The following is a 21230-nucleotide window of genomic DNA, read 5'->3' on the forward strand; positions in this document are numbered from 1 at the left end:
TGTTTTATCTAGTGATGTTATTGGGTGGTGATGTGTTTTATCTAGTGATGTTATTGGGTGGTTATGTGTTTTATCTAGTGATGTTATTGGGTGGTGATGTGCTTTATCTAGTGATGTTATTGTGTGGTTATGTGTTTTATCTAGTGATGTTATTGGGTGATGATGTGTTTTATCTAGTGATGTTATTGGGTGGTTATGTGTTTTATCTAGTGATGTTATTGTGTGGTTATGTGTTTTATCTAGTGATGTTATTGGGTGGTGATGTGTTTTATCTAGTGATGTTATTGGGTGGTTATGTGTTTTATCTAGTGATGTTATTGGGTGGTTATGTGTTTTATCTAGTGATGTTATTGGGTGGTGATGTTTTATCTAGTGATGTTATTGTGTGGTTATGTGTTTTATCTGGTGAAGTTATTGGGTGGTGATGTTTTATCTAGTGATGTTATTGTGTGGTTATGTGTTTTATCTAGTGATGTTATTGTGTGGTGATGTTATTGGGTGGTGATGTGTTTTATCTAGTGATGTTATTGGGTGGTGATGTGTTTTATCTAGTGATGTTATTGGGTGGTGATGTTATTGGGTGGTGATGTGTTTTATCTAGTGATGTTATTGGGTTGTGATGTGTTTTATCTAGTGATGTTATTGGGTGGTGATGTTTTTTATCTAGTGATGTTATTGGGTGGTGATGTGTTTTATCTAGTGATGTTATTGGGTGGTGATGTGTTTTATCTAGTGATGTTGTTGGGTGGTGATGTGTTTTATCTAGTGATGTTATTGGGTGGTGATGTGTTTTATCTAGTGATGTTATTGGGTCGTGATGTTATTGGGTGGTGATGTGTTTTATCTAGTGATGTTATTGGGTGGTGATGTGTTTTATCTAGTGATGTTATTGGGTGTTGATGTGTTTTATCTGGTGATGTCATTGGGTGGTGATGTGTTTTATCTAGTGATGTTATTGGGTGGTGATGTGTTTTATCTAGTGATGTTATTGGGTGGTGATGTGTTTTATCTAGTGATGTTATTGGGTGGTGATGTGTTTTATCGAGTGATGTTATTGGGTGGTGATGTGTTTTATCTAGTGATGTTATTGGGTGGTGATGTGTTTTATCTAGTGATGTTATTGGGTGGTGATGTTATTGGGTGGTGATGTGTTTTATCTAGTGATGTTATTGGGTGGTGATGTGTTTTGGGTGGTGATGTTATTGGGTGGTGATGTGTTTTATCTAGTGATGTTATTGGGTGGTGATGTGTTTTATCTAGTGATGTGATTGGGTGGTGATGTGTTTTATCTAGTGATGTTATTGGGTGGTGATGTTTTATCTAGTGATGTTATTGGGTGGTGTTGTGTTTTATCTGGTGATGTTATTGGGTGGTGATGTGTTTTATCTGGTGATGTTATTGGGTGGTGATGTGTTTTATCTGGTGATGTTATTGGGTGGTGATGTATTTTTTCTAGTGATGTTATTGGGTGGTGATGTGTTTTATCTAGTGATGTTATTGGGTGGTGATGTGTTTTATCTAGTGATGTTATTGGGTGGTGATGTGTTTTATCTAGTGATTTTATTGGGTGGTGATGTGTTTTATCTAGTGATGTTATTGGGTGGTGATGTTTTATCTAGTGATGTTATTGGGTGGTGATGTGCTTTATCTAGTGATGTTATTGGGTGGTGATGTGTTTTATCTAGTGATGTTATTCGGTGGTGATGTTATTGGGTGGTGATGTTTTTATCTAGTGATGTTATTGGGTGGTGATGTGTTTTATCTAGTGATGTGTTTTATCTAGTGATGTTATTGGGTGGTGATGTGTTTTATCTAGTGATGTTATTGGGTGGTGATGTGTTTTATCTAGTGATGTTATTGGGTGGTGGTGTGTTTTATCTAGTGATGTTATTGGGTGGTGATGTGTTTTATCTAGTGATGTGTTTTATCTAGTGATGTTATTGGGTGGTGATGTGTTTTATCTAGTGATGTTATTGGGTGGTGATGTGTTTTATCTAGTGATGTTATTGGGTGGTGGTGTGTTTTATCTAGTGATGTTATTGGGTGGTGATGTTATTGGGTGGTGATGTGTTTTATCTAGTGATGTTATTGGGTGGTGATGTTTTATCTAGTGATGTTATTGGGTGGTGATGTGTTTTATCTAGTGATGTTATTGTGTGGTGATGTGTTTTATCTAGTGATGTTATTGGGTGGTGATGTGTTTTATCTAGTGATGTTATTGGGTGGTGATGTGTTTTATCTAGTGATGTTATTGGGTGGTGATGTGTTTTATCTAGTGATGTTATTGGGTGGTGATGTGTTTTATCTAGTGATGTTATTGGGTGGTGATGTGTTTTGTCTAGTGATGTTATTGAGTGGTGATGTGTTTTATCTAGTGATGTTATTGGGTGGTGGTGTGTTTTATCTGGTGATGTTATTGGGTGGTGATGTGTTTTATCTAGTGATGTTATTGGGTGGTGATGTGTTTTATCTAGTGATGTTATTGGGTGCTGATGTGTTTTATCTAGTGGTGTTATTGGGTGGTGATGTTATTGGGTGGTTATGTGTTTTATCTAGTGATGTTATTGGGTGGTGATGTGTTTTATCTAGTGATGTTATTGGGTGGTGATGTGTTTTATCTAGTGATGTTATTGGGTGGTGATGTGTTTTATCTGGTGATGTTATTGGGTGGTGATGTGTTTTATCTAGTGATGTTATTGGGTGGTGATGTGTTTTATCTAGTGATGTTATTGGGTGGTGATGTGTTTTATCTAGTGATGTTATTGGGTGGTGATGTGTTTTATCTAGTGATGTTATTGGGTGGTGATGTGTTTTATCTAGTGATGTTATTGGGTGCTGATGTTTTATCTAGTGATGTTATTGGGTGGTGATGTGTTTTATCTAGTGATGTTATTGGGTGGTGATGTTATTGGGTGGTGATGTTTTATCTAGTGATGTTATTGGGTGGTGATGTGTTTTATCTAGTGATGTTATTGGGTGGTGATGTGTTTTATCTAGTGATGTTATTGGGTGGTGATGTTATTGGGTGGTGATGTTTTATCTAGTGATGTTATTGGGTGGTGATGTGTTTTATCTAGTAATGTTATTGGGTGGTGATGTGTTTTATCTAGTGATGTTATTGGGTGGTGAGGTGTTTTATCTAGTGATGTTATTGGGTGGTGAGGTTTTTTATCTAGTGATGTTATTGGGTGGTGATGTGTTTTATCTAGTGATGTTATTGGGTGGTGATGTGTTTTATCTAGTGATGTTATTGGGTGTTGATGTGTTTTATCTAGTGATGTTATTGGGTGGTGATGTGTTTTATCTAGTGATGTTATTGGGTGGTGTTGTGTTTTATCTAGTGATGTTATTGGGTGGTTATGTGTTTTATCTGGTGATGTTATTGGGTGGTGATGTTTTATCTAGTGATGTTATTGTGTGGTTATGTGTTTTATCTAGTGATGTTATTGGGTGGTTATGTGTTTTATCTGGTGATGTTATTGGGTGGTGATGTGTTTTATCTAGTGATGTTATTGGGTGGTGATGTGTTTTATCTAGTGATGTTATTGGGTGGTGATGTGTTTTATCTAGTGATGTTATTGGGTGGTGATGTGTTTTATCTAGTGATGTTATTGGGTGGTGATGTGTTTTATCTAGTGATGTTATTGGGTGGTGATGTTATTGGGTGGTGATGTGTTTTATCTAGTGATGTTATTGGGTGGTAATGTGTATTATCTAGTGATGTTATTGGGTGGTGATGTGTTTTATCTAGTGATGTTATTGGGTGGTGATGTTATTGGGTGGTGATGTGTTTTATCTGGAAATGTTATTGGGTGGTGATGTTATTTGGTGGTGATGTGTTTTATCTAGTGATGTTATTGTGTGGTTATGTGTTTTATCTAGTGATGTTATTGGGTGGTGATGTGTTTTATCTAGTGATGTTATTGGGTGGTGATGTGTTTTATCTAGTGATGTTATTGGGTGGTGATGTGTTTTATCTAGTGATGTTATTGGGTGGTGATGTGTTTTATCTAGTGATGTTATTGGGTGGTGATGTGTTTTATCTAGTGATGTTATTGGGTGGTGATGTGTTTTATCTAGTGATGTTATTGGGTGGTGATGTGTTTTATCTAGTGATGTTATTGGGTCCTGATGTTTTATCTAGTGATGTTATTGGGTGGTGATGTGTTTTATCTAGTGATGTTATTGGGTGGTGATGTGTTTTATCTAGTGATGTTATTGGGTGGTGATGTGTTTTATCTAGTGATGTTATTGGGTGGTGATGTGTTTTATCTAGTGATGTTATTGGGTGGTGATGTTATTGGGTGGTGATGTTTTATCTAGTGATGTTATTGGGTGGTGATGTGTTTTATCTAGTGATGTTATTGGGTGGTGATGTGTTTTATCTAGTGATGTTATTGGGTGGTGATGTGTTTTATCTAGTGATGTTATTGGGTGGTGATGTTTTATCTAGTGATGTTATTGGGTGGTGATGTGTTTTATCTAGTGATGTTATTGGGTGGTTATGTGTTTTATCTAGTGATGTTATTGGGTGGTGATGTGTTTTATCTAGTGATGTTATTGTGTGGTTATGTGTTTTATCTAGTGATGTTATTGGGTGATGATGTGTTTTATCTAGTGATGTTATTGGGTGGTTATGTGTTTTATCTAGTGATGTTATTGTGTGGTTATGTGTTTTATCTAGTGATGTTATTGGGTGGTGATGTGTTTTATCTAGTGATGTTATTGGGTGGTGATGTGTTTTATCTAGTGATGTTATTGGGTGGTGATGTGTTTTATCTAGTGATGTTATTGGGTGGTTATGTGTTTTATCTAGTGATGTTATTGGGTGGTGATGTTTTATCTAGTGATGTTATTGGGTGGTTATGTGTTTTATCTAGTGATGTTATTGGGTGGTGATGTTATTGGGTGGTGATGTGTTTTATCTAGTGATGTTATTGGGTGGTGATGTGTTTTATCTAGTGATGTTATTGGGTGGTGATTGTTTTATCTAGTGATGTTATTGGGTGGTGATGTGTTTTATCTAGTGATGTTATTGGGTGGTGATGTGTTTTATCTAGTGATGTTATTGGGTGGTGATGTGTTTTATCTAGTGATGTTATTGGGTGGTGATGTGTTTTATCTAGTGATGTTATTGGGTGGTGATGTGTTTTATCTAGTGATGTTATTGGGTGGTGATGTGTTTTATCTAGTGATGTTATTGGGTGGTGATGTGTTTTATCTAGTGATGTTATTGGGTGGTGATGTGTTTTATCTAGTGATGTTATTGGGTGGTGATGTGTTTTATCTAGTGATGTTATTGGGTGGTGATGTGTTTTATCTAGTGATGTTATTGGGTGGTGATGTGTTTTATCTAGTGATGTTATTGGGTGGTGATGTGTTTTATCTAGTGATGTTATTGGGTGGTGATGTGTTTTATCTAGTGATGTTATTGGGTGGTGATGTGTTTTATCTAGTGATGTTATTGGGTGGTGATGTGTTTTATCTAGTGATGTTATTGGGTGGTGATGTGTTTTATCTAGTGATGTTATTGGGTGGTGATGTGTTTTATCTAGTGATGTTATTGGGTGGTTATGTGTTTTATCTAGTGATGTTATTGGGTGGTGATGTTATTGGGTGGTGATGTGTTTTATCTAGTGATGTTATTGGGGGATGTTATTGGGTGGTGATGTGTTTTATCTAGTGATGTTATTGGGTGGTGATGTGTTTTATCTAGTGATGTTATTGGGTGGTGATGTGTTTTATCTAGTGATGTTATTGGGTGGTGATGTGTTTTATCTAGTGATGTTATTGGGTGGTGATGTGTTTTATCTAGTGATGTTGTTGGGTGGTGATGTGTTTTATCTAGTGATGTTATTGGGTGGTGATGTGTTTTATCTAGTGTAGGGTGATGTTATTGGGTGGTGATGTGTTTTATCTAGTGATGTTATTGGGTGGTGATGTGTTTTATCTAGTGATGTTATTGGGTGGTGATGTGTTTTATCTAGTGATGTTATTGGGTGGTGATGTGTTTTATCTAGTGATGTTATTGGGTGGTGATGTGTTTTATCTAGTGATGTTATTGGGTGGTGATGTGTTTTATCTAGTGATGTTATTGGGTGGTGATGTGTTTTATCTAGTGATGTTATTGGGTGGTGATGTGTTTTATCTAGTGATGTTATTGGGTGGTGATGTGTGTTTTATCTAGTGATGTTATTGGGTGGTGATGTGTTTTATCTAGTGATGTTATTGGGTGGTGATGTGTTTTATCCAGTGATGTTATTGGGTGGTGATGTGTTTTATCTAGTGATGTTATTGGGTGGTGATGTGTTTTATCTATTGATGTTATTGGGTGGTGAGGTGTTTTATCTAGTGATGTTATTGGGTGGTGTTGTGTTTTATCTGGTGATGTTATTGGGTGGTGATGTGTTTTATCTGGTGATGTTATTGGGTGGTGATGTGTTTTATCTAGTGATGTTATTGGGTGGTGATGTGTTTTATCTAGTGATGTTATTGGGTGGTGATGTGTTTTATCTAGTGATGTTATTGGGTGGTGATGTGTTTTATCTAGTGATGTTATTGGGTGGTGATGTGTTTTATCTAGTGATGTTATTGGGTGGTGATGTGTTTTATCTAGTGATGTTATTGGGTGGTGATGTGTTTTATCTAGTGATGTTATTGGGTGGTGATGTGTTTTATCTAGTGATGTTATTGGGTGGTGATGTGTTTTATCTAGTGATGTTATTGGGTGGTGATGTGTTTTATCTAGTGATGTTATTGGGTGGTGATGTGTTTTATCTAGTGATGTTATTGGGTGGTGATGTTATTGGGTGGTGATGTGTTTTATCTAGTGATGTTATTGGGTGGTGATGTGTTTTATCTAGTGATGTTATTGGGTGGTGATGTGTTTTATCTAGTGATGTTATTGGGTGGTGATGTGTTTTATCTAGTGATGTTATTGGGTGGTGATGTGTTTTATCTAGTGATGTTATTGGGTGGTGATGTGTTTTATCTAGTGATGTTATTGGGTGGTGATGTGTTTTATCTAGTGATGTTATTGGGTGGTGATGTGTTTTATCTAGTGATGTTATTGGGTGGTGATGTGTTTTATCTAGTGATGTTATTGGGTGGTGATGTGTTTTATCTAGTGATGTTATTGGGTGGTGATGTGTTTTATCTAGTGATGTTATTGGGTGGTGATGTGTTTTATCTAGTGATGTTATTGGGTGGTGATGTGTTTTATCTAGTGATGTTATTGGGTGGTGATGTGTTTTATCTAGTGATGTTATTGGGTGGTGATGTGTTTTATCTAGTGATGTTATTGGGTGGTGATGTGTTTTATCTAGTGATGTTATTGGGTGGTGATGTGTTTTATCTAGTGATGTTATTGGGTGGTGATGTGTTTTATCTAGTGATGTTATTGGGTGGTGATGTGTTTTATCTAGTGATGTTATTGGGTGGTGATGTGTTTTATCTAGTGATGTTATTGGGTGGTGATGTGTTTTATCTAGTGATGTTATTGGGTGGTGATGTGTTTTATCTAGTGATGTTATTGGGTGGTGATGTGTTTTATCTAGTGATGTTATTGGGTGGTGATGTGTTTTATCTAGTGATGTTATTGGGTGGTGATGTGTTTTATCTAGTGATGTTATTGGGTGGTGATGTGTTTTATCTAGTGATGTTATTGGGTGGTGATGTGTTTTATCTAGTGATGTTATTGGGTGGTGATGTGTTTTATCTAGTGATGTTATTGGGTGGTGATGTGTTTTATCTAGTGATGTTATTGGGTGGTGATGTGTTTTATCTAGTGATGTTATTGGGTGGTGATGTGTTTTATCTAGTGATGTTATTGGGTGGTGATGTGTTTTATCTAGTGATGTTATTGGGTGGTGATGTGTTTTATCTAGTGATGTTATTGGGTGGTGATGTGTTTTATCTAGTGATGTTATTGGGTGGTGATGTGTTTTATCTAGTGATGTTATTGGGTGGTGATGTGTTTTATCTAGTGATGTTATTGGGTGGTGATGTGTTTTATCTAGTGATGTTATTGGGTGGTGATGTGTTTTATCTAGTGATGTTATTGGGTGGTGATGTGTTTTATCTAGTGATGTTATTGGGTGGTGATGTGTTTTATCTAGTGATGTTATTGGGTGGTGATGTGTTTTATCTAGTGATGTTATTGGGTGGTGATGTGTTTTATCTAGTGATGTTATTGGGTGGTGATGTGTTTTATCTAGTGATGTTATTGGGTGGTGATGTGTTTTATCTAGTGATGTTATTGGGTGGTGATGTGTTTTATCTAGTGATGTTATTGGGTGGTGATGTGTTTTATCTAGTGATGTTATTGGGTGGTGATGTGTTTTATCTAGTGATGTTATTGGGTGGTGATGTGTTTTATCTAGTGATGTTATTGGGTGGTGATGTGTTTTATCTAGTGATGTTATTGGGTGGTGATGTGTTTTATCTAGTGATGTTATTGGGTGGTGATGTGTTTTATCTAGTGATGTTATTGGGTGGTGATGTGTTTTATCTAGTGATGTTATTGGGTGGTGATGTGTTTTATCTAGTGATGTTATTGGGTGGTGATGTGTTTTATCTAGTGATGTTATTGGGTGGTGATGTGTTTTATCTAGTGATGTTATTGGGTGGTGATGTGTTTTATCTAGTGATGTTATTGGGTGGTGATGTGTTTTATCTAGTGATGTTATTGGGTGGTGATGTGTTTTATCTAGTGATGTTATTGGGTGGTGATGTGTTTTATCTAGTGATGTTATTGGGTGGTGATGTGTTTTATCCAGTGATGTTATTGGGTGGTGATGTGTTTTATCTAGTGATGTTATTGGGTGGTGATGTGTTTTATCTAGTGATGTTATTGGGTGGTGATGTGTTTTATCTAGTGATGTTATTGGGTGGTGATGTGTTTTATCTAGTGATGTTATTGGGTGGTGATGTTATTGGGTGGTGATGTGTTTTATCTAGTGATGTTATTGGGTGGTGATGTGTTTTATCTAGTGATGTTATTGGGTGGTGATGTGTTTTATCTAGTGATGTTATTGGGTGGTGATGTGTTTTATCTAGTGATGTTATTGGGTGGTGATGTGTTTTATCTAGTGATGTTATTGGGTGGTGATGTGTTTTATCTAGTGATGTTATTGGGTGGTGATGTGTTTTATCTAGTGATGTTATTGGGTGGTGATGTGTTTTATCTAGTGATGTTATTGGGTGGTGATGTGTTTTATCTAGTGATGTTATTGGGTGGTGATGTGTTTTATCTAGTGATGTTATTGGGTGGTGATGTGTTTTATCTAGTGATGTTATTGGGTGGTGATGTGTTTTATCTAGTGATGTTATTGGGTGGTGATGTGTTTTATCTAGTGATGTTATTGGGTGGTGATGTGTTTTATCTAGTGATGTTATTGGGTGGTGATGTGTTTTATCTAGTGATGTTATTGGGTGGTGATGTGTTTTATCTAGTGATGTTATTGGGTGGTGATGTGTTTTATCTAGTGATGTTATTGGGTGGTGATGTGTTTTATCTAGTGATGTTATTGGGTGGTGATGTGTTTTATCTAGTGATGTTATTGGGTGGTGATGTGTTTTATCTAGTGATGTTATTGGGTGGTGATGTGTTTTATCTAGTGATGTTATTGGGTGGTGATGTGTTTTATCTAGTGATGTTATTGGGTGGTGATGTGTTTTATCTAGTGATGTTATTGGGTGGTGATGTGTTTTATCTGGGGGGTGATGTTTTATCTAGTGATGTTATTGGGTGGTGATGTGTTTTATCTAGTGATGTTATTGGGTGGTGATGTGTTTTATCTAGTGATGTTATTGGGTGGTGATGTGTTTTATCTAGTGATGTTATTGGGTGGTGATGTGTTTTATCTAGTGATGTTATTGGGTGGTGATGTGTTTTATCTAGTGATGTTATTGGGTGGTGATGTGTTTTATCTAGTGATGTTATTGGGTGGTGATGTGTTTTATCTAGTGATGTTATTGGGTGGTGATGTGTTTTATCTAGTGATGTTATTGGGTGGTGATGTGTTTTATCTAGTGATGTTATTGGGTGGTGATGTGTTTTATCTAGTGATGTTATTGGGTGGTGATGTGTTTTATCTAGTGATGTTATTGGGTGGTGATGTGTTTTATCTAGTGATGTTATTGGGTGGTGATGTGTTTTATCTAGTGATGTTATTGGGTGGTGATGTGTTTTATCTAGTGATGTTATTGGGTGGTGATGTGTTTTATCTAGTGATGTTATTGGGTGGTGATGTGTTTTATCTAGTGATGTTATTGGGTGGTGATGTGTTTTATCTAGTGATGTTATTGGGTGGTGATGTGTTTTATCTAGTGATGTTATTGGGTGGTGATGTGTTTTATCTAGTGATGTTATTGGGTGGTGATGTGTTTTATCTAGTGATGTTATTGGGTGGTGATGTGTTTTATCTAGTGATGTTATTGGGTGGTGATGTGTTTTATCTAGTGATGTTATTGGGTGGTGATGTGTTTTATCTAGTGATGTTATTGGGTGGTGATGTGTTTTATCTAGTGATGTTATTGGGTGGTGATGTGTTTTATCTAGTGATGTTATTGGGTGGTGATGTGTTTTATCTAGTGATGTTATTGGGTGGTGATGTGTTTTATCTAGTGATGTTATTGGGTGGTGATGTGTTTTATCTAGTGATGTTATTGGGTGGTGATGTGTTTTATCTAGTGATGTTATTGGGTGGTGATGTGTTTTATCTAGTGATGTTATTGGGTGGTGATGTGTTTTATCTAGTGATGTTATTGGGTGGTGATGTGTTTTATCTAGTGATGTTATTGGGTGGTGATGTGTTTTATCTAGTGATGTTATTGGGTGGTGATGTGTTTTATCTAGTGATGTTATTGGGTGGTGATGTGTTTTATCTAGTGATGTTATTGGGTGGTGATGTGTTTTATCTAGTGATGTTATTGGGTGGTGATGTGTTTTATCTAGTGATGTTATTGGGTGGTGATGTGTTTTATCTAGTGATGTTATTGGGTGGTGATGTGTTTTATCTAGTGATGTTATTGGGTGGTGATGTGTTTTATCTAGTGATGTTATTGGGTGGTGATGTGTTTTATCTAGTGATGTTATTGGGTGGTGATGTGTTTTATCTAGTGATGTTATTGGGTGGTGATGTGTTTTATCTAGTGATGTTATTGGGTGGTGATGTGTTTTATCTAGTGATGTTATTGGGTGGTGATGTGTTTTATCTAGTGATGTTATTGGGTGGTGATGTGTTTTATCTAGTGATGTTATTGGGTGGTGATGTGTTTTATCTAGTGATGTTATTGGGTGGTGATGTGTTTTATCTAGTGATGTTATTGGGTGGTGATGTGTTTTATCTAGTGATGTTATTGGGTGGTGATGTGTTTTATCTAGTGATGTTATTGGGTGGTGATGTGTTTTATCTAGTGATGTTATTGGGTGGTGATGTGTTTTATCTAGTGATGTTATTGGGTGGTGATGTGTTTTATCTAGTGATGTTATTGGGTGGTGATGTGTTTTATCTAGTGATGTTATTGGGTGGTGATGTGTTTTATCTAGTGATGTTATTGGGTGGTGATGTGTTTTATCTAGTGATGTTATTGGGTGGTGATGTGTTTTATCTAGTGATGTTATTGGGTGGTGATGTGTTTTATCTAGTGATGTTATTGGGTGGTGATGTTATTGGGTGGTGATGTGTTTTATCTAGTGATGTTATTGGGTGGTGATGTGTTTTATCTAGTGATGTTATTGGGTGGTGATGTGTTTTATCTAGTGATGTTATTGGGTGGTGATGTGTTTTATCTAGTGATGTTATTGGGTGGTGATGTGTTTTATCTAGTGATGTTATTGGGTGGTGATGTGTTTTATCTAGTGATGTTATTGGGTGGTGATGTGTTTTATCTAGTGATGTTATTGGGTGGTGATGTGTTTTATCTAGTGATGTTATTGGGTGGTGATGTGTTTTATCTAGTGATGTTATTGGGTGGTGATGTGTTTTATCTAGTGATGTTATTGGGTGGTGATGTGTTTTATCTAGTGATGTTATTGGGTGGTGATGTGTTTTATCTAGTGATGTTATTGGGTGGTGATGTGTTTTATCTAGTGATGTTATTGGGTGGTGATGTGTTTTATCTAGTGATGTTATTGGGTGGTGATGTTATTGGGTGGTGATGTGTTTTATCTAGTGATGTTATTGGGTGGTGATGTGTTTTATCTAGTGATGTTATTGGGTGGTGATGTGTTTTATCTAGTGATGTTATTGGGTGGTGATGTGTTTTATCTAGTGATGTTATTGGGTGGTGATGTGTTTTATCTAGTGATGTTATTGGGTGGTGATGTGTTTTATCTAGTGATGTTATTGGGTGGTGATGTGTTTTATCTAGTGATGTTATTGGGTGGTGATGTGTTTTATCTAGTGATGTTATTGGGTGGTGATGTGTTTTATCTAGTGATGTTATTGGGTGGTGATGTGTTTTATCTAGTGATGTTATTGGGTGGTGATGTGTTTTATCTAGTGATGTTATTGGGTGGTGATGTGTTTTATCTAGTGATGTTATTGGGTGGTGATGTGTTTTATCTAGTGATGTTATTGGGTGGTGATGTTATTGGGTGGTGATGTGTTTTATCTAGTGATGTTATTGGGTGGTGATGTGTTTTATCTAGTGATGTTATTGGGTGGTGATGTGTTTTATCTAGTGATGTTATTGGGTGGTGATGTGTTTTATCTAGTGATGTTATTGGGTGGTGATGTGTTTTATCTAGTGATGTTATTGGGTGGTGATGTGTTTTATCTAGTGATGTTATTGGGTGGTGATGTGTTTTATCTAGTGATGTTATTGGGTGGTGATGTGTTTTATCTAGTGATGTTATTGGGTGGTGATGTGTTTTATCTAGTGATGTTATTGGGTGGTGATGTGTTTTATCTAGTGATGTTATTGGGTGGTGATGTGTTTTATCTAGTGATGTTATTGGGTGGTGATGTGTTTTATCTAGTGATGTTATTGGGTGGTGATGTGTTTTATCTAGTGATGTTATTGGGTGGTGATGTGTTTTATCTAGTGATGTTATTGGGTGGTGATGTGTTTTATCTAGTGATGTTATTGGGTGGTGATGTGTTTTATCTAGTGATGTTATTGGGTGGTGATGTGTTTTATCTAGTGATGTTATTGGGTGGTGATGTGTTTTATCTAGTGATGTTATTGGGTGGTGATGTGTTTTATCTAGTGATGTTATTGGGTGGTGATGTGTTTTATCTAGTGATGTTATTGGGTGGTGATGTTATTGGGTGGTGATGTGTTTTATCTAGTGATGTTATTGGGTGGTGATGTGTTTTATCTAGTGATGTTATTGGGTGGTGATGTGTTTTATCTAGTGATGTTATTGGGTGGTGATGTGTTTTATCTAGTGATGTTATTGGGTGGTGATGTGTTTTATCTAGTGATGTTATTGGGTGGTGATGTGTTTTATCTAGTGATGTTATTGGGTGGTGATGTGTTTTATCTAGTGATGTTATTGGGTGGTGATGTGTTTTATCTAGTGATGTTATTGGGTGGTGATGTGTTTTATCTAGTGATGTTATTGGGTGGTGATGTGTTTTATCTAGTGATGTTATTGGGTGGTGATGTGTTTTATCTAGTGATGTTATTGGGTGGTTATGTGTTTTATCTAGTGATGTTATTGGGTGGTGATGTGTTTTATCTAGTGATGTTATTGGGTGGTGATGTGTTTTATCTAGTGATGTTATTGGGTGGTTATGTGTTTTATCTGGTGATGTTATTGGGTGGTGATGTGTTTTATCTAGTGATGTTATTGGGTGGTGATGTGTTTTATCTAGTGATGTTATTGGGTGGTGATGTGTTTTATCTAGTGATGTTATTGGGTGGTGATGTGTTTTATCTAGTGATGTTATTGGGTGGTGATGTGTTTTATCTAGTGATGTTATTGGGTGGTGATGTTATTGGGTGGTGATGTGTTTTATCTAGTGATGTTATTGGGTGGTTATGTGTTTTATCTAGTGATGTTATTGGGTGGTGATGTGTTTTATCTAGTGATGTTATTGGGTGGTGATGTTATTGGGTGGTGATGTGTTTTATCTGAGATGTTATTGGGTGGTGATGTTATTGGGTGGTGATGTGTTTTATCTAGTGATGTTATTGGGTGGTGATGTGTTTTATCTAGTGATGTTATTGGGTGGTGATGTGTTTTATCTAGTGATGTTATTGGGTGGTGATGTGTTTTATCTAGTGATGTTATTGGGTGGTGATGTGTTTTATCTAGTGATGTTATTGGGTGGTGATGGGGGGATGTTTTATCTAGTGATGTTATTGGGTGGTGATGTGTTTTATCTAGTGATGTTATTGGGTGGTGATGTGTTTTATCTAGTGATGTTATTGGGTGGTGAGGTGTTTTATCTAGTGATGTTATTGGGTGGTGATGTGTTTTTATCTAGTGATGTTATTGGGTGGTGATGTGTTTTATCTAGTGATGTTATTGGGTGGTTATGTGTTTTATCTAGTGATGTTATTGGGTGGTGATGTTGTGGTGTTTTATCTAGTGATGTTATTGGGTGGTGATGTGTTTTATCTAGTGATGTTATTGGGTGGTGATGTGTTTTATCTAGTGATGTTATTGGGTGGTGATGTGTTTTATCTAGGTGGTGATGTGTTTTATCTAGTGATGTTATTGGGTGGTGATGTGTTTTATCTAGTGATGTTATTGGGTGGTGATGTGTTTTGTCTAGTGATGTTATTGAGTGGTGATGTGTTTTATCTAGTGATGTTATTGGGTGGTGGTGTGTTTTATCTGGTGATGTTATTGGGTGGTGATGTGTTTTATCTAGTGATGTTATTGGGTGGTGATGTGTTTTATCTAGTGATGTTATTGGGTGCTGATGTGTTTTATCTAGTGGTGTTATTGGGTGGTGATGTTATTGGGTGGTGATGTGTTTTATCTAGTGATGTTATTGGGTGGTGATGTGTTTTATCTAGTGATGTTATTGGGTGGTGATGTGTTTTATCTAGTGATGTTATTGGGTGGTGATGTGTTTTATCTGGTGATGTTATTGGGTGGTGATGTGTTTTATCTAGTGATGTTATTGGGTGGTGATGTGTTTTATCTGGTGATGTTATTGGGTGGTGATGTGTTTTATCTAGTGATGTTATTGGGTGGTGATGTGTTTTATCTAGTGATGTTATTGGGTGGTGATGTGTTTTATCTAGTGATGTTATTGGGTGGTGATGTGTTTTATCTAGTGATGTTATTGGGTGGTGATGTGTTTTATCTAGTGATGTTATTGGGTGGTGATGTGTTTTATCTAGTGATGTTATTGGGTGGTGATGTGTTTTATCTAGTGGTGGTGATGTTATTGGGTGGTGAGTGTTTTATCTAGTGATGTTATTGGGTGGTGATGTGTTTTATCTAGTGATGTTATTGGGTGGTGATGTGTTTTATCTAGTGATGTTATTGGGTGGTGATGTTATTGGGTGGTGATGTTTTATCTAGTGATGTTATTGGGTGGTGATGTGTTTTATCTAGTGATGTTATTGGGTGGTGATGTGTTTTATCTAGTGATGTTATTGGGTGGTGAGGTGTTTTATCTAGTGATGTTATTGGGTGGTGAGGTTTTTTATCTAGTGATGTTATTGGGTGGTGATGTGTTTTATCTAGTGATTTTATTGGGTGGTGATGTGTTTTATCTAGTGATGTTATTGGGTGGTGATGTGTTTTATCTAGTGATGTTATTGGGTGGTGATGTGTTTTATCTAGTGATGTTATTGGGTGGTGATGTGTTTTATCTAGTGATGTTATTGGGTGGTGATGTGTTTTATCTAGTGATGTTATTGGGTGGTTATGTGTTTTATCTGGTGATGTTATTGGGTGGTGATGTTTTATCTAGTGATGTTATTGTGTGGTGATGTGTTTTATCTAGTGATGTTATTGGGTGGTGATGTGTTTTATCTGGTGATGTTATTGGGTGGTGATGTGTTTTATCTAGTGATGTTATTGGGTGGTGATGTGTTTTATCTAGTGATGTTATTGGGTGGTGATGTGTTTTATCTAGTGATGTTATTGGGTGGTGATGTGTTTTATCTAGTGATGTTATTGGGTGGTGATGTGTTTTATCTAGTGATGTTATTGGGTGGTGATGTTATTGGGTGGTGATGTGTTTTATCTAGTGATGTTATTGGGTGGTAATGTGTATTATCTAGTGATGTTATTGGGTGGTGATGTGTTTTATCTAGTGATGTTATTGGGTGGTGATGTTATTGGGTGGTGATGTGTTTTATCTGGAAATGTTATTGGGTGGTGATGTTATTTGGTGGTGATGTGTTTTATCTAGTGATGTTATTGTGTGGTTATGTGTTTTATCTAGTGATGTTATTGGGTGGTGATGTGTTTTATCTAGTGATGTTATCGGGTGGTGATGTGTTTTATCTAGTGATGTTATTGGGTGGTGATGTGTTTTATCTAGTGATGTTATTGGGTGGTGATGTGTTTTATCTAGTGATGTTATTGGGTGGTGATGTGTTTTATCTAGTGATGTTATTGGGTGGTGATGTGTTTTATCTAGTGATGTTATTGGGTGGTGATGTGTTTTATCTAGTGATGTTATTGGGTGGTGATGTGTTTTATCTAGTGATGTTATTGGGTGGTGATGTGTTTTATCTAGTGATGTTATTGGGTGGTGATGTGTTTTATCTAGTGATGTTATTGGGTGGTGATGTGTTTTATCTAGTGATGTTATTGGGTGGTTATGTGTTTTATCTAGTGATGTTATTGGGTGGTGATGTGTTTTATCTAGTGATGTTATTGGGTGGTGATGTGTTTTATCTAGTGATGTTATTGGGTGGTGATGTGTTTTATCTAGTGATGTTATTGGGTGGTGATGTGTTTTATCTAGTGATGTTATTGGGTGGTGATGTGTTTTATCTAGTGATGTTATTGGGTGAGTGTTGTGATGTTATTGGGTGGTGATGTGTTTTATCTAGTGATGTTATTGGGTGGTAATGTGTATTATCTAGTGATGTTATTGGGTGGTGATGTGTTTTATCTAGTGATGTTATTGGGTGGTGATGTTATTGGGTGGTGATGTGTTTTATCTGGAAATGTTATTGGGTGGTGATGTTATTTGGTGGTGATGTGTTTTATCTAGTGATGTTATTGTGTGGTTATGTGTTTTATCTAGTGATGTTATTGGGTGGTGATGTGTTTTATCTAGTGATGTTATCGGGTGGTGATGTGTTTTATCTAGTGATGTTATTGGGTGGTGATGTGTTTTATCTAGTGATGTTATTGGGTGGTGATGTTATTGGGTGGTGATGTTTTATCTAGTGATGTTATTGGGTGGTGATGTGTTTTATCTAGTAATGTTATTGGGTGGTGATGTGTTTTATCTAGTGATGTTATTGGGTGGTGAGGTGTTTTATCTAGTGATGTTATTGGGTGGTGAGGTTTTTTATCTAGTGATGTTATTGGGTGGTGATGTGTTTTATCTAGTGATGTTATTGGGTGGTGATGTGTTTTATCTAGTGATGTTATTGGGTGTTGATGTGTTTTATCTAGTGATGTTATTGGGTGGTGATGTGTTTTATCTAGTGATGTTATTGGGTGGTGATGTGTTTTATCTAGTGATGTTATTGGGTGGTGTTGTGTTTTATCTAGTGATGTTATTGGGTGGTTATGTGTTTTATCTGGTGATGTTATTGGGTGGTGATGGTTTATCTAGTGATGTTATTGTGTGGTTATGTGTTTTATCTAGTGATGTTATTGGGTGGTTATGTGTTTTATCTGGTGATGTTATTGGGTGGTGATGTGTTTTATCTAGTGATGTTATTGGGTGGTGATGTGTTTTATCTAGTGATGTTATTGGGTGGTGATGTGTTTTATCTAGTGATGTTATTGGGTGGTGATGTGTTTTATCTAGTGATGTTATTGGGTGGTGATGTGTTTTATCTAGTGATGTTATTGGGTGGTGATGTTATTGGGTGGTGATGTGTTTTATCTAGTGATGTTATTGGGTGGTAATGTGTATTATCTAGTGATGTTATTGGGTGGTGATGTGTTTTATCTAGTGATGTTATTGGGTGGTGATGTTATTGGGTGGTGATGTGTTTTATCTGGAAATGTTATTGGGTGGTGATGTTATTTGGTGGTGATGTGTTTTATCTAGTGATGTTATTGTGTGGTTATGTGTTTTATCTAGTGATGTTATTGGGTGGTGATGTGTTTTATCTAGTGATGTTATCGGGTGGTGATGTGTTTTATCTAGTGATGTTATCGGGTGGTGATGTGTTTTATCTAGTGATGTTATTGGGTGGTGATGTGTTTTATCTAGTGATGTTATTGGGTGGTGATGTGTTTTATCTAGTGATGTTATTGGGTGGTGATGTGTTTTATCTAGTGATGTTATTGGGTGGTGATGTGTTTTATCTAGTGATGTTATTGGGTGCTGATGTTTTATCTAGTGATGTTATTGGGTGGTGATGTGTTTTATCTAGTGATGTTATTGGGTGGTGATGTGTTTTATCTAGTGATGTTATTGGGTGGTGATGTGTTTTATCTAGTGATGTTATTGGGTGGTGATGTGTTTTATCTAGTGATGTTATTGGGTGGTGATGTTATTGGGTGGTGATGTTTTATCTAGTGATGTTATTGGGTGGTGATGTGTTTTATCTAGTGATGTTATTGGGTGGTGATGTGTTTTATCTAGTGATGTTATTGGGTGGTGATGTGTTTTATCTAGTGATGTTATTGGGTGGTGATGTGTTTTATCTAGTGATGTTATTGGGTGTTGATGTGTTTTATCTAGTGATGTTATTGGGTGGTTTTCTCCAGTGTTGCTGGGCTCCATCATTGAGAGCCAGTTGGGTTAATTAGCCATATTGTAATTATTAGCTGTTTAACTAGGAAACACTAGACTTTGGAGCTCTAAAGGACCTGTGAAGGACCCTCCACTGGAACAGCAGAACATCTATTGAAAGGGAGGAGGAGTGGGGGTGTGTGTCGTTGAGTGTCTGAGTGTAGTAGCAGTATGGGCAGGCAACATAGCCAGGTCCCTTGTGAGTCCAAGACCTGCACAAACACACACTTGTTCTCCATGTGGACTCGGCACAAAGCTAATGTGACCATCCTCTCCCTCTCTACGTCCTCCTACTCTCATTACTCCCTCACTCTTTGTATTTCTCTCCCTCCCTCTCTCTCTCTCTCTCTCTCTCTCACTTTCTCTCTCCATTATAGCACCTGGAATCCAAGCTTGAGTCTCTTGGCAAGTCCTTCACTCGAGTGCTGCTGTCTGAGATTTTCCCCAGCAAGCTGGACCTGATGGCATTAGTGGATGCGTGAGTCTACAGCACACACACACACACATGCCCACACACATGCATACACGCATGCACACACACGCACACACGCTCACACACGCATGCACACATGCATGCACGCACACACACACACACACACACACGCACACACACACACACACACACACAGTGAAAGGCTCTCTGTTATCCAGCGAGGCACAGTCATAAATGTCTTTAATAGAAAACTCCAAAAGTTTCTTAAGTGAAATGTCAACCGCTCGTGCTTCAAGCTCCAGTTGCTTTGTTTTCTATGACTGTCTGGCAGAAAGAAGGAAAGGAGGAGTGTGTATTTGTATATTTGAGACACAAATACACACATTCTCCACAGTCCACACACTCAGCAGATTGGCCTCTCACTGTGGAGTAATGAGTACTGCGATGTGTGAGGGAGGAGTGGGTGAAGGAGGGACAGAAGGTCTGAAAGAGATGGAGAGATAGAAGGAGGGAGAGAGATCGGGGACGCGGAGGTAGTTGAGGAGGTTGTGTTGAAACGGGAGAGAGCATGATAAAATGAGTTGTTTGCTGCTCTTGTTTTTTTGGCTCTGATCTGATCTCACCACTCCAAGGCAGTTACACACAACAGTGAATTCATAAGCCCGGCACGACTCAAACCGGCAAAATATTCACACCCCTCACCCGAGGCGATTCACAGGCACCTGTTTAGACAGCTCAGTGGCCGCAGATGAAGTACTCAGGGAGGGAAGGACAATAAGTGCTTTTGAAATGCAGAGAGCTGCCAGAGTGGGGTCGCTCAGTCAGTAGTTAGAGTGGTGTGACAGGGCTGACCGGCGTCATGGCTCTGACAGACGTCACAGCACCAGGGGCGAAAATCTGATATCAACTTTGGAGGGGACAATTACATTACATTTTCTTAAGAGCAATTCCTGAGGGGGACACCAAAAGTAGTGCTGTAACACATAGCCTACGTTTAATATGGTAAATGTATATTGAGGAACCAAAGAAATAAGGTGTTTGCCGTACTCCTAACTACCGGTACCCAAAACTACACAACTAATCACAACAGCAATACCATTGCCTTTAACAAATCTTAGTTCAGTCACCAGTTTAAGTTGAGAGTGGGGGTATCCATGGCATTTTCCAATTATGTTCCTATTTTACAAGTAAAAAAAAATGGAGAACCTTTCATAATGTTGCCAAACAAAGACTCAACAAACTTACCTGAGACTCCCTGTCTCTGCCAGTCTGTCCCTGCATATCTGTCCCCAACTCTGCTGTCTGTGTGCCATCTGTTGCCTGCTCTGCCTAATGACATCATTGTGAAACATTTCCATTAGAATTTCATTTCTTTCTTATGAACATTTTATCAACTAGTCTTTGAGATATTAGGCTACTAGGGTTCTTACTTTGCGTTTTGGTGTACTGAAAAATACTCTGATGTCTTTTTTCTGCCATTTTTCTGCCATTTTTCTACCTGGTTGGCTACACACACACAGTATGTAGGTTATTTACAGTAGGAGATGGGCTTCTATCATCTTATCGTCTATCATTCTATATGGGCTTCGATCTAAAAGGTAGCTAGCAAATGTGAAACGGATTGCAGTGACAAGAGTTGACAGCTGTATGAGTTCACCATTTACACAACATATGCTGCAACCTTTTGTAATTTTAATCGTTTGTTTCATATTGGCTGGCTTCTAACAATAGCTGAATTTGCAAAGCTAGCGAGCACCAATTCAGTGGTGTTTGCTATAATCTTTGCTACCCGGGTTAAATAAAGGTGAAATAAAATATATAAATAAAAGTTCCCTTGCGACAATTTAGCTTTTGCAACGAGACCATTAAATATATTTAAAACAATGGTAGAAGAGAGTGTAGTTCTGTTCAGTTTATCGCTAACCTTATCACAGGGACTTTGAAGC

General features: G+C 37.4%; 1 protein-coding gene across 1 annotated transcript in view; it reads left to right on the plus strand.

Annotated features, from left to right (window-relative positions):
- The window catches only part of LOC106612930 (2-(3-amino-3-carboxypropyl)histidine synthase subunit 1), a 118675-nt gene that overhangs the window by 77366 nt on the left and 20079 nt on the right, over positions 1-21230 (plus strand). Inside the window, exon 6 of the mRNA XM_045687017.1 lies at positions 19229-19329. Coding sequence (XP_045542973.1) covers positions 19229-19329 — 101 coding nt within the window. The remainder of the gene's footprint in view (positions 1-19228; positions 19330-21230) is intronic.

The sequence above is a fragment of the Salmo salar genome, chromosome ssa09, assembly GCF_905237065.1.
Source record: "Salmo salar chromosome ssa09, Ssal_v3.1, whole genome shotgun sequence".
Lineage (NCBI taxonomy): Eukaryota > Metazoa > Chordata > Actinopteri > Salmoniformes > Salmonidae > Salmo > Salmo salar.